Here is a 20,697-nt window from a genome sequence, read left to right on the forward strand (position 1 = left end):
TTTCATCAAGACTGCAGAAAGATGAGGAGTCAAAGTAAGAAGGTAGGGGAGAGGGGAGGAAGGAACACAAGGCAATAGGTGAAATGTGGGAGGGGGAAAAAGGGTGAAGTAAAGAGCTGTAAAGTTGACTGGTGAAAAGAGACACAGGGCTGGAGAAGGGGAAATCTGATGGGGGGGAACAGAAGGCCATGGAAGAAAGAAAAAGGGGGAGAAGCACTGGAGAGAGGTGACAGGCAGGTAAGGAGATAAGGTGAGAGAGATGGAAATGGGAATGAATGGGGAATGGTGAAGGGGAGCAGCATTACCAGAAGTTCAAGAAATCAATGTTCATGCCATCAGGTTGGAGGCTACCCAGATGAAATACAAAGTGTTGGCCCCTCCAGCCTGAGTGTGGCCTCATTGTGACAGTTGAGGAGGCTATGGACTGACATGTTGGAACGGGAGTGAAAAGTGAAATTAAAATGGGTCGCCACTGGGAGATCCTGCTTTTTCTGGCTGACAGAACATAGTGCTCAGCGAAGCGGTCTCCCAATCTACGTCAGCTCTCACCGATTTACAAGAGGCCACTCTGAGAGCACCGGATACAATAGATGACCCCAGGTTCACAGGTGAAGCGTTGCCTCACCTGGAAGGACTGTTTAGGGCCCTGAATGGTAGTGAGGGAGGAGGTGTAGTGGCAGGTGTAGCACTTGTTCCACTTGCAAGGATAAGTGCCAGGAGGGAGATCAGTGGGGAGGGACGAGTTGACATGTAAGGAGCGATCCCTGCCGAAAGCAGGACGTGGGGGTGGGGGAGGGAGGGAAAGATGTGCTTGGTGGTGGGATCCCATTCGAGATGGCAGACGTGACGGAGAATTGTGTGCTGGATGTGGAAGCTGGTGGAGTGGTGAGGACAAAAGGATCCCCATCCCTAGCGGGGTGGCAGGTGGATGGGATGAGGGCAGACGTGCACAGAATGGAAGCGATGCAGTTAAGGGCAGCATTGATAGTGGAGGAAGGGAAGCCCCTTTCTCTGAAGGAGTTTTGGAAAGAAAACCCTAATCCTGAGAGTAGATGTGGCAGGGAAGAAGGAATTGAAAGAAGGGGATGGTATTTTTACAAGTAACAGGGTGGGAAGAGCTAGAGTCCAGGTAGCAGTTAGAGTCAGTGGGTTTATAATAGACATCAATGTCCCCAAAGATAGACACAGGTTGAGAAAGGGGAGGGAGGTGTTGGAAATGGACCAGGTAAATTTGAGGGCAGCGTGGAAGTTGGAGACAAAATTGATGAAATCTACGAGCTCCACATTGGTTTGAAGCACATTAGAAAGCCCTGTATATACATGCTGCACTCAAATAACATACCCAAATCCAGGATCCTATCTCCTGGTCGGTTCCACCTCCATCCTTCCAATTGCTGGTGTTCCGTATACTGTAAACGGCGGTCATGAAATACCACTCGGACAATACTCTAGAAAGGTAAAACAAAGCAATTGTTTATCTATTACCTTGTCTGCAATTCACCCCCCCCCCTTCTAACCACCATCTGCACTGATACAATTGCTGTCAACAAATAAATGAGGGGTTTCGGTCACAACATCTCAAATAATAAACAAAGATTCTTCTATTTGTTTGAAGTGATAAGATCACTGGCAGACAAATGTTTTACAAAAAAAACAAAATGTATTTTCCACAATCCAGTGAGAAAAAAAATAACACGTTAAATAATCTCACTTTTAAACTCATCCACAATTTTACTGTTTTAACAACTCCTTTTAAATCTCCATTTGTTTGAAATCAAAATATCTTAAACCAGGGCACTATTTCATTAGAAGTTTGAGGAGATTTGCTATGTCACCAAGGACACTCACAAATTTCCACAGATGCATCACGGAGAGCATTCTAACTGGCTGCATCCCCATCTAGTAGTGTGGGGGGGGGGGCATGGCTACTGCACAGGATCAAAATAAGCTGCAGAGAGTTGTAAACTTAGTCATGGGTATTTGCCTCTCCAGTATCCAGGACATCTTCAAGGAGCAGTGCCTCAAAAAGCTGACATCCATCATTAAGGACCCCCCCCCCCCCCACACCATGCAGAACATGCCCTGTTCTCATTGCTACCATCTGGAAGGAGGTACAGCAGCCTGAAGGCACAATGATTCAGGAACAGCTTCTTGCCCTCTGCCATTTGATTTCTGAATGAACTTCCCCACCCATGAACACTACCTCACTACGTTTTTTTATTGCTATTTTGCACTATTACTTACTTATATATAAATATATATTTTTCCTGTTATGTATTGCAATGAAGTGCTACTGCAAAGACAACAAATTTCACAACATATGGTGGTGATATTAAATCTGATTCCGAAAAAAAACTCTCCTGCTCTTAAAATCACAAGGAAATGGCAGCTGGAATGCTTACACAGTACCCCTTTAATAAATCAAGAATAACAGATGTAGCTAATTTCAGTCAAACACTTTCAGCCAGGATTAATGAGATCTGCAAAGATCTCCAGGAATACTACACTATCATCCAATGATGTGCTTAGACACTTACATGCTGTGCTCTTCAATCTTACAAATGCATGAAATTAGTTAAAAATGAAACAATCGAAACATGGGCCAGGTAAATATAAACTCTGGAATGCAGTACTATTTTATTTTAGGTAATAACCTCTCCTTTGCACCCTCAAAGTTACACAATATATCCTAAACCAACCTTAAAGCATGCAAAGCCATATCAAACTGTTACAAGGTTTGCCTACCACAAACAGAAGGGCTTTGGGTGGGAACTTCAAGGAAGTCGATTGCCTTTCGCAAAGAGCAACGCCAGTGCAGTGTATCCACCTTCACTATATACAAGACCTTGCTAAGCTCCACTATTCTGTTTACTATTATAGCAAAGAGGCAAATGTGTTCAGGAAACAAGTTCTGAACTACATCTTGATCATTGCTTTTTGTATTAAAAGAGGCTTTTCATGTGGACCTTGTAATAAATGCAGCACCACGACCAACGTTCTATTTTGCTCACCTTCACATATTTGCCATTGATTTCAGGCAACTCCCCAATTTTCCGGTTGTCAAGCATTCGAATTTCATAAGATTGCCCTGGAAACAGAACAAATCAGAATAATGTACCAAATTATTTTAATTTATATATGGAAGTACACTTTGAAAGAGCAAAAAAAAGAAATCAAAATCAAATCAAGAATCTGGAAATGAGCTGTATTTGAAGCATCTCAGTTCACTCGTCATCTCTGCTCTAACAAAGAGACAACCCCCTATTCCCCCCTCCCACAAAAAATATTTAGTAGCAATGGTTTAATTTGAAAATTGAATTTTGCAGTCCACAGCCTTACCTTGGTTGAGGTATGTAAGTGTTTCATCATGGAGCTTTACAGCTGGTGAAGTAGCTGCACAAAGGACATATTGAAATGGGAGTAGCTTATCCTCATCCTCTGGAGGCAAGGTGGACTCTTCCTGTTTGAAGATTGGCAATGCAAGGACATCACTAAATTTAGAACAAAATTAGGATATTAAAATATAACCCTGTATTTTGCATAGCAGTAGAGCTCAAATACAATCGAGTACTTGCAATTTAAATGAGAACCTTGACTGTGTGAACCATTTAATAGACGAGATATTTTCACAACCATTTGAGCTAAATTTAATTGATATTCATCTCATATTTAAATTTCCAAACCAATATTCCTACTATAAATGCAGGCTGTTATCTGGACACATTTTCTTTCCTCAAACTTCTGATCAGAAGTGTTTCTGGATTATACAATGCAATATATTCTACAAACTATTTGCTAGCAGGCTAGATGCAATTTTCAAAATTTTTTTGGTTTTGAAAGTATATCTAGGTACAGTTTGATTAAACATAGCTGAAAATAGATTAAAAACAAATCAGCATCTAATCCACCTGAAAATGAGACAATTACAAAAGTACAATTATTTGTTTCACCTGTGCAACTTCTTAATGAATTTTTTAAAAATGCAAGAGCTTTTGAAAAATGTCCATTAATTCTCAACAGTACTAACAGATGCCACCAGTAAAGTCTAGTGGATGTAATAGCCTTCAGTTTGAAATATTAAAGAGGTTAATTTATTATTGTCTCATATATCTCGGTACATTAAAAATGTTGTCTTGCACACAGATCAATTCATTACGATAGAGCCTCAACAGAATATCGACTAAAATGTAACAATTACAGTGCAGGAAAATAACAAAGTGCAAGATCATGACAAAGTAGATCGTGAGGTCAAGATTCCATCTTATTGTACTAAGGAACCATTCAATAGTCTAATAACAGTGGGGCAGAAGCTGTTATTGAGCCTGGTGATATGCTGTTTCAGTCAATGGAGGGGAGGTTGATTTCCATGATATGATGAACTTTTTCTACAAGTCCCTGCAGTTTCTTGTGGTCATGAGTAGAGCAGTTGTCATACCAAGTTATGAGTAACCAAAAAGGATGCTTTCTATGGTGCATCTGTAAAACTGGTGAGGACCAAAGGGGCCATACCAAATTTATTGAACCTCTAAGGAAGTAGAGACTCTGGTGTACTTTTTTGGCCATGGTATCAAAACAATTGGACCAGGACAGGTTAATAAAGATGTTCACTCCGAAGAACTTGAAATTCTCCATCTCAGCTCTGTTGATGTGAACAGGAGTGTGTGGACGGGGCTTCTGGTACACATCCAGACCAACAGAGGGTCTCTTGCTTCTTTTGCAGGGCTTCTGCTCATGACAAATGGCTTTCATGCTCCCAATACCACTCCAAATTATTCTTCTCCAGTTTGAGTAGCCGTAGGCCAGAGATTCACAGGAGTCAGTGCATATGTTGCATTTCTTCAACATTCTTCCTTTAATATCTTCCCATGACAGGGTTCAGAATAGTATGTTACAGGAATCTACAAACGTGTAGTATCAGACATGCAAATGATTTGGTCTGGCTAACATGTAGGTAACTAGGGCCTCAATACCAGATTCATTGGCTTGGGACAGGACACCGACTTGCTTCTTGCCTTCCCAGAAAATATTCATTTTCTCATGGGCATTCATAGTAAATACAAGAAACACAATAGAATCAAAGAAAGACTACAGCCAATAGGACGGACAAACAACCAATCTGTAAAAGACAGTAAGCTGCAAAAACAAAAAGGAAAAAAATAAATAAAATAAATAAGCAATTAATAAAGAATATAAGAAGAAGTCCTTGAAAGTGAGTCCACAGGTTGTAGGAACAGTTCTGTGAAGGGGTAAGTAAAGTTATCGCCTCTGGGTCAGGTGCCTAATTGTTGATGGGGTAATAATTGTTCCTGAATTTGGTGGTGTGGATCCTGAGGCTTCTGTACCTCACTACTGCCATCAGGAAGGAGAAGACAACATGACCTGGAGGGAAGGGGTCCTTGATGATGGATGCTGCCTTCCTGAGGCAGCTCTCCATGTAAATCTGCTCAATGGTGGGGAAGGTTTCACCCGTGATGGACTGGGCCCTATCCACTACTTTTTGTAGGCAATTCTGTTTAAGGGCATTAGTATTTCTGTGCCAGGCCATGATGCAACCAGTCAATATCCTCCCCACCACACATCTATAGGAAGGTGGAGGCAAAGGCGATGGTCTGAAGCAGAAAATGCTAAGAACACTCATGTCAGGCAGCATCCATGGAAAGAGATTGAAAATAGTGTTCTGATGAAGAGTCTTGGACCCAAAACATTGACCGTTTCTCTCTCCACAAATGTTGCCTAACCTAGTGAACGTTTCCAGTATTTTCCGCTTTTGTGATACGGAGTTTATGATTAAGACCACTAACCAATTACTTGTGCAGCTTCCCTCCCTCCCTTGCCCACAGAATGGATATATTTCTTTCCACAGATGCTACCTGATGGGTTGAACATCTCTAGGATTTTCAGCAAGTGGAGCCACCACTTGGAATCATGCCTACAAAGCCTAACCTTATTACTTTCTCTCATTTCTCCTCGGGGATCAATTAGAGTTCATCCAATAAATGTAACAATGGTGTTTTATTCTGGACTTTTGAACAGAAACTTACCCAGACATTAGGCTCATTGATGCGACTGCTAACGATGACAAAATTTCTCTGATAATAGTAGAAATATAGTAGAGTCATACGATTGTTATGTCACAGGAGGCTGTTATTTGGTCATCTCCATGGAAATCTATCTAGTTACATTCTTCCAGTCCTTCCCCAAAGCTTTAAATTACTCTCTCAAGGGTCTATCCAATTCTTGCTTGAAGGCGATCATTGACTCAGATCCCCCTTGCCCACAGTCTATGTTCAGCAAACTGCAGAACACCACAGCCTCTGCATAAAAATGCTACCTCCTCCTGTTACTTTACACCTATGTGCCTGGTCTTGAACCATGGGAACAGCTTTTCTCATTTGTCCCTGCAACCATTCTGAAAAATCTCTTGTGTACTGTCTCTTATTGCAGATACATTAACAACTATTAAAAGATACTTGGACAGGTACACGGAAAGATTTAGTGCGATACGGTGAAACATGGGCAATATTGATCGGCATGAACCAGATGGGCCGAAGAGTTTGTTTCAATGCTGTCTGTACAACTCTTTCCCTAGTAACTTCAATCCATTCTAAAATTAAGTGACAAGAATTTCATGATATTCAATTTGACACCCAACCAGTATTTTACAGATATTCAATAAAACCACTCTGCAATTCCATTTATATCAAACTAATTGGAACAAAGTGGGAAAGCCCACCACATAACACTATTAACATGGTAAAATAAAATCTAAACAATGGAAAGGTGGGCTACATATCATTTAAAAAGAATAAAAGTCAACATCTTGAATTTGAGAGGGGTGGAGCTTTTGTAGTATTGGTATTGTACTATAGGCCCCCAAATAGAATCAGAATCAGGATATCACCGACATATTTTGTGAAATTTACTGTTTTGTGGCAGAAACACGGTGCAATAAAAAACTAAATTACAATAAAAATTATATACACATATTTAAATTAAATAAGTAGTGCAAAAAAAGAAAAATAAAAAAAGGGAGGTAATGTTCATGGGTCCATTGTCTGTGTAGAAACCTGATAGCACAGTGAAGAAACTGTTCGTAAAATGTTGAGTGTGGGGCTTCAGGCTCCTGTACCTCCTTGATGGTAGCAATGAGAAGAGGGTATGTCTTGTGTGATGGAGGTCCTTCATAATGGATGCTGCCTTTTGAAAGTATCCTGTATGCTTGCGAGACTAGCACCCACGATGGAGTTGGCCAAGTTTGCAACTTTCTGCAGATTTTTCCGGTCTTGTGCACTGGCCCCTCCATACCAGATGGTGATGCAACCAGTTAGAATGCCCTCCACAGTACGCCTTTAGAAATTTGCAAGAATCTTTGGTGACATACCAAAGCCCCTCAAACTCCTAATGAAATATAGCTGCTGGTGTACCTTTTTTTAAATTGTATCAATGCGTAGGGCCCAGACTAGAACTTCAGAGATGTGACATCCAGGAACTTGAAACTGCTCACTCTTTGCACTACTAATGCCTCAATGAGGACTGGTGCATGTTCCCTCAATTTCCCCTTCCTGAAGTCCACAACCAATTCCTTGGTCTTTCTGACATTGAGTGCACGGCTGTTGTGACACCACTCAACCAGCTGCTCTCTCTCACTCCTGTATGCGTCTTTGTCACCATCTGAAATTCTGCCAACAATAGTTGTGTCATAGGCAAATTTATAGATGGCGTTTAAGCTGTGCCTAGCCACATAATTGTGGAAGTACAGACAGTAGAGCAGTGGACTAAGCACACGTCTTTAAGGTGTGGCATTGTTGACTGTCAACAGCAATTGGAGGCACAAACATGCAGAAAGTTGCAAATTATTTAAATTGACTAAGATCATAAAAAGTTGCAATAAAAAGGGATCCAATGAAATAAGTTAGCGTGTGGATACAGAAAGCAGTTAGGAAGGCAGATAGAATATTGACTTTTATTGTGAGGAGTATGGAGTATAGAAGTAGAGATGCAATGTCATAGGAAGCTGGTTAGACCATTACTGGCGTACTGAGTACATTTTTGGTCTCTATATTTAAAGGAATGAATTACTTGCACTGAAGGTCGTGCAGAGAAGGCTCATTGGGTTGATTCATGAAGATTGAGATGGATGGGCCTATACTCATGGAGAATGAGAGGCAATTTAATTGAACTACACAAGATCCTGAAGGGATTGACAGGGCAAATGCAAAAATAATGTCCTCCCAGCCAGGCTATCACATTAGAATAAAGGGGTTGAACATTTTAGATTAAAAAAAAGAGGAAACTCTTCTCACAGGGGGTCATGAATTTCTAGAATTCTCTACTCCAGATATCTGTGGAGAGAATCAGACTACAAGACAGTCAGGGAATATGAGGAGAGTGCAAAGTGGCATAGAAGGCCAAGACAGGATCAGCCATGATCTTGTGAATGAGTAGGATAGACTGCTAGAGGCCTGATTAGCCTTCGCCTGGTCCTGTTCCTTATGTCACCTCAAGGTCAAATAGACAGATTCAACAGACAAACAAGCAGTGACACAAGTACAACAAATTAGATTCTACATACGAGTTTGAGGATTCCAGCATTTTGCAATATTTTCTATCCAGACAACATTGTCCTGACTCAAATATTAATAAGTATGATGAGAAAATTTATAACAGCATTATAAACCAGAGGTCACCTAGGCTTATTTTTAAAACACAAAATAGAAAACAAGAGAAAGTGCTCCAGGCAATTGCATTGACTGAAGACAAACATTGCATTCCAGCCCTCATTTAGCATTTAAATCTGACCAATTTCTGCCATTTGTTAGCTAGTCACTACACTTTGTGTACTGTGGCTCCTCATTAATGCAGAGGACTACAACCTGCATCCCAGAAACACAGTTAATTAGTTTACATTACAAAAACTAGACACATGGCATTGGGGAAAAGAATTAACTCGCACTAAATATTCATACACAGTCCTAGCACACTCATCACTTAACATGCCTTTGCAGGGGAACAAGCTCCATAAAATGTGTGCTTTAAATGGACTGACCACACTTAGTTAACTGACTTGCCAAATTGCTTCTACATCAAGCTGCAGCTAATAAGAAGCCCTCATCTAATTTTAAACAGGCTTAATAATTTAGCAATTCAAAGGACTGTACGACAAATATTTTTCCAAATGGCTGTTTTTATGTGGAGTTTCAAAGAAACCTGATTAAATCTGACTATATTCCTTAGAAAATAGTTGTGCACTTCTAGTGAACGTTATAATTTTAATTAGTTTTCCTTTATCTGCAAGGTTATATTTTATAGTCTTGGCATTACATTGCAGGTAAAAGTACTCCAAAGTGAACAACTGACCCGTTTCTACAGCAACAATAGAATAATGTTTCATGTTCATTTTAACTTTAAACAGCAATTTGGTTAATTTTCTTGTCCAATCCCACATTAACTAATTTCCAAGAACAGAAATATAGAAATGGGGCCTATTCTTTAGTGCTATTCTGCTTTTCCAGTTTAAACTCCAGAATCTGTCATTTAGCAGACAGCAAAAATATCTACTCCTTTAATGCTTTCTTTTAAATAAAAACTGCTTCTATAATGTAAAACACAAAGTATCCTCATTAAAAAGGATTATATGAATTTGTTGCCTCAACTGAATATGTACCCACCTCAATCAAATGAAAATATAAATAAACAGCAATAAGTACTAACAAGCATGAAATAAAAAGATAAAGAGTCCTTAAAGTGAGACCATCAGTTGTGGGAACACCAGATGTAGAATGAGTATAGTTATCCATCCCCTTTTATTCAAGAGCCTGATGGTTGAAGGGTAGTAACTGCTCTTGAACCTGGTGGTGTCAGTCCTGACGCAATTGTACCTTCTACCTGATGGCAGCAGCGAGAAAAGACTAAACACTTAAGTTGAAAGCTTAAATATTAAGCAGACAGCTTTCATCATTTTGATTGCTTACTGGACTAAATTGTTCACAAGTGGATGCGGGGAGATTGCAGCTTTCACTTGATTTGTTGTTTGTGGGACTGGCTGGCTTTCTCGATAACAAATTCAAGTTCATCAAATGAAACAACGTTCCTTTGGACTAAGATACACAAAACAGCACATATAACTCACACACAACACACAAAGTAATATTAGCACAAACAAGTTAACAAATAATAAAAGATATTCCAATAGCAATTCCAATTCAGCACAAGGTATATTTGCAAGTAAACAGTGTAACGCTACTGCCACTTCATGCATGATGAGTGGCAGCAAGTGTAGTAGTCTCATGGCCTGGGAGATCCTAACACTCCTCATCCTAACGCTATGGGACCTCCTGCCTAATGGTAGGGGTCAAAGAGATAGTGGGACAGATGGGCAGGCCCTGTGTACGTAGCACTTCTGATTAATATCTTGGATGGGAAGAAGAGACCCCAATGATCCTCTCAGCATTTCTCACAACCCTTTGCAGGGTCTTGTAGTCAAGTACCTTGCAATTCTCATACCAGATGGTGTGTAGCTGGCCAGAACATTCTTAATGGTGCTCCTGTGAAAAATTGGTTAGGATAGGGGAAGGGGGAAAGAGTCTCACTCGCCTCAAATCTCCTCAAAGTGGAAATGCTACTGTGCCTTCTTGACTAAAGAGGTGGTGCAAAGGGACCACATGAAATGATTATGTGCACTCCCAGAATCTTGGAGCCCCTAACTGAGGAATGATCGTATTAAGTTAAAAGTTCATTATCAATGTATAGTACATACAAACTTGAGATTTGTCTCCTTACAGACAGCCACAGAGAAACCCAATAGAACCCATTTAAAAAAAAAGTCCATTAAACACCCAATGTGAAAAACAAAACAAATCGTCCAAAGAAAATATAATCAAATAATAGTCAGAACCAAGTTCACAAAAATGAATCCACAGCCACAAAGCCAGTCACAGTCTATCATGGAGCCTGTTAGTTCCAGGCGACAACCTCAGTTCAGCGGATAGACAAATAAACCTCAAGCTGCGAGCTGAAACCACTCGTCCTTCGCCTCCAGTCCTGATACTCTGACCTTTTCAATCTGGTCCAGCGCTTAAATCGGTCAAACCTGCTTGTTCCTCGCTCTTGGGCCCAGATCTGGGCTCAGCTACCTTGATTCTGCCTCCCCTTGGATTTACAGCTTCAAATCTACTCCAAGCCTGCTCCAGCAGTGGCCAAGCATTTTGTTTCTGGGCCCCAGATTTGGTCCATACACACCACGCCACAACTATCCAACGATGCAAACGCTGAGCTGCAGTCGATAAACAGCATCCTGGCATACAAGGCGCCATTTTCCAGGTGGGAAAGGACAGAGGCTATGGTATCATTAGTGGAGCAATAAGTGAACTGGAAAGGGTCCAATGGAAGATGGGATATAATGTGATCTATAACCAGCTGCTCAAAGCACTTCATTACTGTTGAGGTCAGTAGCACTGCCTGGTAGTCATTAAGGCAGTTTACTGTCAACCTCTTGGGCATTGGGATGATGGTGACTCTTTTGAATCCTGTAGGTACAGTGGAATATTCCAGAGATGTTGAAAATGTCTGTTAGAACCTCTGTTAACTGGGCTGTAGTCTATCAGTATCTAACCTAGTACGTTATCAGGCCTCGCAGTTTTACATGGGTTGACCTTGGCTAGGATCTTCTTCACATCAGCTGCAGGCAGACAGAGTGGCTGCTTCACAGGGAGGTGGAAGGGGCCTTCCTTGCCAGAAATCAAATCAACCTGAATGGGAATTATGAAGTAAACCACAAGATAAGAGCAGAATTAGCCTATTCCACTCATTGAGTCTGCTCCGCCATTCGATTATGGTTGATTTATTACCCCTCAACCTCATTCTCCTTCCTTCTTCTTTGAGGTCTCCTTGAGCTCCTTTGAGGACCTCCTTGAGGTTCTATCAACCTCCCCTTTAAATATCCTCAATGACTTAGCTTCCCAGTCATCTGTGATAGTGATTTCCACAAATTCACCACTCTGACTAAAGAAACTCCTCCTTATCACTGCTCTAAAAGGACATCCTTGTATTGAGGCTCTGCTCTCTGGTCCTAAACTCTCACTATTGGAAAAATCCAGTCCAACTAGGCCTTTAAATATTTGATAGGTTTCAAAGAGATTTCCCTTATTCTTCTAAACTCCAGTAAATACAGGCCCAGACCCAAACACTCCTTGTACATTAACCCCAGGATTAATCCCAGGATCATTCTCATATACCTCTTCTAGATCCTCTCCAATGCTATCACATCCTTTCTGAGATATGGGGCCCAAAACTACTTACAATACTTCAAGTGTGGTCTGACCAATGCCTTAAGTCTAAGCATTACATTCGTGCTTTTATATTCTAGTCCTCTCAAAATGAGTGCCAGCATTGCATTTGCCTCCCTTACCATTGACTCAACTTGCAAGTTAACCTTAAGTGAATCCTGCACAAGAACTCCCAAGTCCGTTTGCACCTTCAATTTCTGAATACACTCCCCATTTAAAAAATAGTCCACTCCTTTATTCCTTCTAACAAAGTGCATGACCTTATACTTCCCTTCACTATATTCCATCTGCCACTTTGTCCATTCTAAGACTCCAAGTCCTTCTACGAACTACTTGCTTCCGCAACACTACTTCCCCCCCACTCTATCTTTGTATTGTCCAACTAGTTGGCCACAAAGCCATCAATGCATATTATTGACATAGAATAAAATGAAGTGATCCCAACACCACTAGTCAACAGTAGCCAACCAGAAAAAGCACCGTTTATTCCTGCTCTTTCCCTTCTGCCTGTCAGCCAATCTTCTGTCCATGCAGGTATCTTTTCTGTAATACCACCGAATCCTCAGATTTAATATTACTGGCATATGTTGTGAAATTTGTAGTTTTATGGCAGCAGTATAATACAATGCATAAAAGACAATAAACTGCAATCACACACACACACACACACACACACACTTCAGTTAACTAAGCAGCTGCCCTAAGTAACCAACAGCTCATTTGGGATAACTCAAAGAACAGAAACTTCGAGCAAATAGCTGGGATTTCCTTTGTTCATTTGGGACATTATGCCACTTAAATGGGATAGGAGGCTGTTGCCAAACGGTTGTTAAGGAGCATCAGTTACATGATGTTCTACACTGAGTATAGAATGAAATTTTTAAAATAGCATCAGTTGTATGTGTTTGTGTTCAAAAAAATTGATTTTTTTTTGCCAATAGTTGATGAGAAATAAGTAGTAAGACAATTCAGAACTGTGTTGCTCACTACAGTTTCAAGCATTCCGAAGGTATCGACAATCATCTTAAATGTTACTACGAAAATGAAGATTTGGAGGATGCAATTGTCAAAAACATTGTTAAAAACAGTCCGTTATCTGCACCAGGTGTCTGTGCTGATTTTGTTCATTTACAGTTAAAAGTATATACTGAATGAATTCCTCCATCAATATCTTTCCTGTAATACCACCGAAGGAAGTAAAATAGTTTTATCTAATCTGTTTAGTATTTTATTTAAATACATAATTTTTTTCTCCACACACACTCCATCTGCCATTTCTCTGCCCATATCTACAACTGATCTATATCACGCTGTATTCTTTGCTAGTCTTCTATCCTATCCACAACTCCACCTATCTTGGTATCATTCGCAAACCTACTGACTCATCCATCTACGTTGTCATATATACATCATAAACAGCAGAGGTCCCAGCACAGATCCCTACAAAACACATGAATCAGAATGATATATCCCACATTACAGTTACAATTATTTTACAATATAAACAGAAATATCTACCTTACATACAGTATGTACATCATTTACACAGCCCCATTATTAAAGAAATGGAACATTCCAAAGCGCATGTCAGGAAAGCATCATAAAGCCAACCGATTATAAGAATATACTGGGCAGAAGACATTTAAGAGCACACAGTCTGCGCAATGACAGCAGAATGACAATGCAGAGTGTACATCTGTGAATACACACGTGTTCAGTGCATGGCCTTCCTTTCCTGCAGCGATGATGCTCGGCATCTGAGGCAGGTAGTTTGCAGAAAAATTTCCTTTCCCTGCTTTATGATGATCACAGAATTTGAAGGGTTGGAGCTCTAGGTACCACCATGTCACTTTGGCATTATAGCCCTTTATTGGCATGGATACAGACAATGCTCTGGTCTGTGTAAAGGTCAAACTCCCTGCCAAGGAGATGGTACCAAAGGCTGTCAAGGGCCCACTTAATGGCCAGACACTCCTTTTCAATGGTGGAATAGCAGGTTTCCCTTGGGAGGGGTTTTCAACTCAGGTAAAGGGCAGGTCGCTCTTCTCCAAGTTCTCCTTGTGCCAGCATTGACCCAATGCCTACTCCTGAAGCACCCACCTGGACAAAGAACAGTTTGTCAAAGTCTGGGCTCTGAAGAACATGTGGATTTTTAGGGCTTGAAAAGTATTTTCACATTCACTTGTCCGTGTACCTGAGTTACTTACAAGATTAGTCAGTGGTGCAGCCAGAGTGGTGAATTGGACCCGCGATACCACCCTACCAGACCCAGGAAGGACTTCACTTACTCCTTGGTGTGAGGTTGAGGATTGCTGCAGATCGCTTCCATTTTGTCCACCTATGCTCGAACCTCTCCATGTTCCAACTGGTAGCTAAGGTATTTGATTTCCCTTTCCACCCACTCACATTTTTATAGATTGAATGAGAGATTGACAGCATGAATATTCCCCAGGACCCTGTGCAGATGGTCCAGGTGCGCTGACCACACCTGGCTGTAGACAACTATGTTATCTAGACACGCTGCACTGCAGTCTTCACAGCTTTGGGGTACCTGGTCCATTAGCCATTGAAAAGTTGCTGATGCACCAAGACCAAAGGGCCTCACGGTGAACTGAAACAGATGCAGGTGTGTGGAAGACAGTGAGGGATTTTAATTGGCCAGCCAGGGGAACCAGCCAGTAGCCTTTGCAAAGGACCAGTACAGCAATGTGGTTTGCATATCCAATCCTTTCAAGTAGGTCATCAATGTGGGGTATAGAATAAAATTCAAATTAAAAAAATCAATGCATACCCCTAGGATGCCATCCTTCCTGTGGACGATAATGATAGGACTGCTCCACTCACTATTTAAAGGCTCAAATCTCATCTTCAGGGTTCCCACAATTCGCTCTGGCACTCTGTAACAATGTTGGTGTACTGAACCCTGGTCAAGTCTGATCCTGTTGGAATACTTTAGGATCTTTTTCAGCCCTGGTCTCTGCTGGAACAGCAGTGGGGGGGGCGGGGGGGGAAATCAGCAAACACCCTCTACAGCTCCACTGATTGACCTCTCCCATCTCGATGGCTGCCAATCTTCCCGGCACTCTTCCAGGCCTCCACACTCCCTTCTGAGACATTATCAATGGATATTTCATGTGTACAAACATCAACAGAAGCAGGAGAACCAGCATATTTCCCACAGCACCATTGCCAGCATGACTTTCTAGGCCTTTTGATTCCTCCCTTGCACAGACTAGCATTCAATTGAGGCAGATTCTGTAACTTGGCCATTGCTTTGGCTTTAGCATGAGTCATGCCAACATATGAAACAACACCACGTACTCCTGGATTAACAGATGGAAGCGACTGGCTGTTTTCCTTCCTCAGTAACTCACTTTTTGCTTCTTTATTGATTCCTTGGCTCTATAAGGTTTTTGAGGCTTCTTTGAAACTTGGTAAACTTCCGGAATCTTTTAATAGAGCATCAATTTCTTTAATACTAAAGAAGGATAAAGACCCTGCTCAATGTGCATCTTATAGACCAATATCTTTATTAAATGTTGATTCTAAAGTTTTTTCTAAGTTATTAGCAAATAGACTAGAAAAAGTACTTCCTTCTATTATTTCGGAAGACCAAACGGGTTTTATTAAAGGTCGTTACTCTTTTTATAATATTCGTACATTGTTAAATATCGTTTATACTCCCTCACAAAATGTTCCTGAGTGTGTTATTTCTTTAGATGCCGAGAAAGCTTTTGATAGAGTAGAATGGCCTTATTTATTTAAGGTGCTTGAAATGTTTAATTTTAGCCTGAAATTTATATCCTGGATTAAACTGTTATATCACTCCCCTGTAGCCTCGGTTCGTACTAACTCTTTAAACTCACCTTTTTTTCCTCTCTTTCGTGGTACTCGACAAGGCTGTCCTCTTAGTCCCCTATTATTTGATATTGCATTAGAACCTCTTGCAATTGCTATTCGAGAATCTTCAAATATTACTGGGATAACTCGGGGATTAAAGTCCCATAAATTATCACTCTATGCTGATGATTTACTTTTATATATTTCTAATCCTGAGAGATCTATTCCTGCTGTTTTAGAGTTATTAGCACAATTTGGTCTTTTCTCAGGTTATAAATTAAATCTTAGTAAGAGTGAACTTTTTCCGATTAATAAACATCTTCCCTTATATTATAAATTTCCATTTAAATTGATTAATAATTACCTTTCATATCTTGGGATTAAAATTACTTGTAAACATAAAGATTTATTTAAGACTAACTTTTTACCATTAATAGACCATATTACTCAACTTTCATCTAAATGGTTTCCTTTATATTTAACTTTGATTGGTCGTATTAATGCAGTTAAGATGTTTTTTTTGCCAAAATTTTTATATGTGTTTCAGGCATTACCAATTTTCGTTCCTAAATCTTTTTTTGATAAAGTCGACTCTAAAATTTCTTCATTTATTTGGCAGAATAAGAATCCGAGACTGGGTAAAATACATTTACAGAAAGCTAAGAGAGATGGAGGTTTAGCATTACCTAACTTTAGATTTTATTATTGGGCTATTAATATTCGACATATGAAATTTTGGTTACTTGACCGGGATATACTATCTATTCCTAAATGGGTAGCATTGGAATTACAATCTGTTCAGGGTTATACACTTGGTTCTATTTTAGGTTCATCTCTTCCTTTTGATTCGAAACGCCTTAAGCAGGTCTCTAACCCGATCGTTAAATATGCTTTGCGTATTTGGTTTCAATTCAGAAAATTTTTTGATCTTAATCAATTCGGGTTAGCGATTCCTATTTTAGGTAACATATTTTTTCCTCCCTCTTTTACGGATCGCGCTTTTCAAACTTGGAAGACTAAGGGTATTTTACGGTTTTTGGATTTATTTTTAGATGGTTCCCTTATGTCTTTTGAACAATTATCTAATAAATATAACCTATCAAGAATACATTTTTTTAGATATTTACAAGTTAGAAATTTTCTAAGTACTATACTTCCTTCCTTTCCAATGCTTCCTCCTATATATATTTTAGATTCGATAATTAACCTTAATCCATGTCAGAAAGGTGCATCGGCTATGATTTATAATATTATTATGAAACTCAGGAAAGCTCCATTTGATAAGATTAGGGTAGATTGGGAACAGGAATTGGGGCTTACCATTTCTGTGGATGATTGGGGGCAGATTTTACAATTAGTTAATACTTCCTCTATTTGTGCTAAACATTCCCTAATTCAATTTAAAGTGGTGCATAGAGCACATATGTCCAAAGATAAGTTAGCGCGTTTTTACTCGCATATTAATCCTTTCTGTGATAGATGTTCGGGGCAGATAGCCTCTTTAACTCATATGTTTTGGTCTTGCCCTACTTTGGAAACTTTTTGGAGAGATATTTTCAATATTATTTCTAAGGTATTAAATATAGATATCTCTCCTCACCCTATTACTGCTATCTTTGGACTACCTAAAATTTCTAGTAATCTTTCCCCTTCAACCCGTAGAATGATTGCATTTCTTACTTTAATGGCGAAAAGATGTATTTTACAACATTGGAAAGAGCTTAATGCTCCAACTACCTTTTTTTGGTTTTCTCAGACGATTTTATGTTTGAATCTGGAGAAAATTAGAAGTAACCTTTATGATTCTTCATTTAAATTTGAACAGATTTGGGGACCTTTTATTCGATATTTTCATTTAATGTAATATTTACCCTTCTTGTTTTTTTTCACTGTTTTAATGGAGGTCGGGATTGAGGACGTGATTTTAAGTTTAACTCTGTTTGGTTTCAAGTTAGCCCATTGCTTTGCTTTGCTTTTAGTTAGTTGCACGGTGGGTTTTTTTTGGGGGTTTTTTTTTTCTTTTTTTCCATTGATATATATAAAATCTAGTATACTATTATGTTATCTTGGTTTCTTATGCTTAAATTACATTGTTTGTAGTATTTTCTTTTTGGTATTGTTACCTTTTGGAATTTTATTATACTTTAACATTGTATTAATGTTTATATGGCTTACCTTTTTTGTATACTTACTCAATAAAAAGATTTAAAAAGAAAAGAAAGTAACTCACTTAACACAGGCAAATCTCTCCCCAGAATTATGTCAACTGGTAGTTTCTCCAGCACCTCCATTTTCATCAAATACTTGTGGTCATCCAACTCAGTAGCCAGTTCTGCCAGTGGCTTAGACTTCCTTAAGCTTAATGGACACATTGGATAAGTTCCTGCCAAGAGGTCAAAGAGGTGCCTCCTTCAGGTCAGGATAGTTGTTGGACCTCTCTCCATCTATTACAGCACAGGCTTTGAGGGCTTTACTCACTCCTCTTCTGGCCATATCCGGGTCATCCTCCCAAACCTGAGGAGACAGTTTGCAATATTGTCACCTTGATAAGGGACCCTTCTGCAGGCTTTGGAGTTCCTTCGAAAGCATCAGCTCTCCTCCGCTAAGTTGACAAAAACTCTCAGAACAGTTTTTCCAATGAGGGTTTGGGGAGTTTGGCTCTGGGCTGAAATTCTTCCTCCTCAAGAGTTCTCCGCTGTTTCCCATGCATCTGTGTCATTATTCGCCTCAGGGGTTTCCTGACTTAGGACCACAAACTCTCTCTTCTCCAAGTTGAACTCATCCTTTCCAACTGACCATCCCACTGCTGCCATCATAAGTTATGACACATGAGCTTTGACCCAAGGAAAAATTAAGATGGCTGGAGTCACTTAGCACTTCCATGCAAGGCTGTTTATTTGGTGCATCGAAAAAAAAAATCAAATCAAACTTACAAAATTAGCAAAAATAGCAACAAGAAAACCAATATTCATCTACTAGAAAGCACAATAAATAGCTCTATATTATTCCAGTGTGAACTCCTGACAGTTTGACCTCTCTCACCTACCAACAGTGATGCACCCTGTTTTTTTTTTTAGGCACCAGGACATGCCATTAATTATCCACAAAGTTAGCTTAAGACTGCACATGAACCAGAATATGATGCACCCCACAATGTACAAACATTTGTAGTTACAATCATATTACAAAACCGAAGTATCTACCATAAGTACAGTATACAAACATTGACACATCATTTACACATTCCATTAATAAAGAAATGGAATATTCTAAAGTGTTATCGCAGGGAAGCACCATAAAGTTAACCCATTATAATACACTGGGTGGAAGACATTGAAGTGTGCCAACTCAGCACAATGACATGAGTGAGCGTGAGATATACACATATATGTATGCGTGTGGTGAGTGCAGTTACTAAGCGCTCTCCATCACATTCTCTATATGTATATCTCCAGGAGTGGCCTGGAATATAGGGGACTTTGGGGTGTGGCCACAGGTGGCCTGCGAACGACTCAATTTCTTGCCAGTGTCGCCAACTGGAACGTCATGGAGAACAGAACATCACAATAGGCTGTCAGAGGCCTCTGCACTTGGGCGATCGCTCCTTCTCGCTTAGTAGTGAGGGTGGAGAGTCTGCCGATTCTCGAGACTGCTGAGCTCGAATAAGCATTGCTTCAGATTGCAACATCAAAACAGCGATTTGTTGGTCTGCCTCTTCCTGTGGAAAGGGTGGCACTTCTCTGTCCCTTGTTAGTGAGAGAGCCTGTGGCACATCAAATTGTCAGTTGAACAGTAGTTTATGTTGGACTGCAGATCATAATCTCTTTTTGTGGGCTTGCTAGGTGGGTGCTGATGCTTCTTGTTGGAACAAATGGGGAGAGTGTTGATGCTCCACTGCAGCTTGTGTGGGGGAAGAGGTTGGGGGTCTTTGGGGTTCTGTTTTTCTGTCATTCATTCTTTGGGGCTTTCTTCTGTTTTGTGGATGTCTGCAAAGAGTAAGAATTTCAGGTTGCATACAGTATACATTCTCTGATATTAAATGGAACCACTGAATCATCGCTGGTGACTGTAGGATTACTGGGAACTGTATGATTACAGGTACTACTAAGTGACTAAGCACAAAGAATAGATATAACATCCAGATTGCAAAATAAAAGGTTATTCCAGATGCATTACTATCAAGAAACAACTCTTGACATCTTACTATTCAGTTTGATTTTCATGACTGAACAAACAGATAATTCCCAGCAAATCCAAAAGAATTTTGAATTTTATAATTTTGGCCAACAAACTCATTCAACAGCCAGACAGACTGAAGTTAGCAAATAAAGCAGGTGGCAGTGTTACAGCATGTACAGATCAAGGATTTTCGTTTTAAGGATCAATTTTATGGCAAAGGTGACTGAAGTAGTGTCTGTGCAATAAACAATGTTTTATCAGGAGTACTAATCATTAAACTGTTTAAGGTTAAACAAATTTGATTTATAGCCTAAGCTATGACAGCTGTGCATTTTCCCCACTCTGAAATTGAGATCAAATGCTAACAAGCATTTCAGTAATGGTAATGTCCTTG

At 39.9% G+C, this 20,697-nt stretch overlaps 1 protein-coding gene across 3 annotated transcripts in view; it reads right to left on the bottom strand.

Moving 5' to 3' along the window:
• The window catches only part of tfcp2 (transcription factor CP2), a 142,998-nt gene that overhangs the window by 105,045 nt on the left and 17,256 nt on the right, over positions 1-20,697 (bottom strand). For all 3 annotated transcript variants that reach the window (XM_063037667.1, XM_063037668.1, XM_063037666.1), the window contains 3 exons: positions 3,340-3,491; positions 3,012-3,088; positions 1,343-1,448 (listed from right to left, as the gene is read on the bottom strand). In XM_063037667.1, coding sequence (XP_062893737.1) covers positions 1,343-1,448; positions 3,012-3,088; positions 3,340-3,491 — 335 coding nt within the window. The remainder of the gene's footprint in view (positions 1-1,342; positions 1,449-3,011; positions 3,089-3,339; positions 3,492-20,697) is intronic.

The sequence above is a fragment of the Mobula hypostoma genome, chromosome X1 (genome assembly GCF_963921235.1).
Source record: "Mobula hypostoma chromosome X1, sMobHyp1.1, whole genome shotgun sequence".
Classification (NCBI taxonomy): Eukaryota; Metazoa; Chordata; class Chondrichthyes; order Myliobatiformes; family Myliobatidae; genus Mobula; species Mobula hypostoma.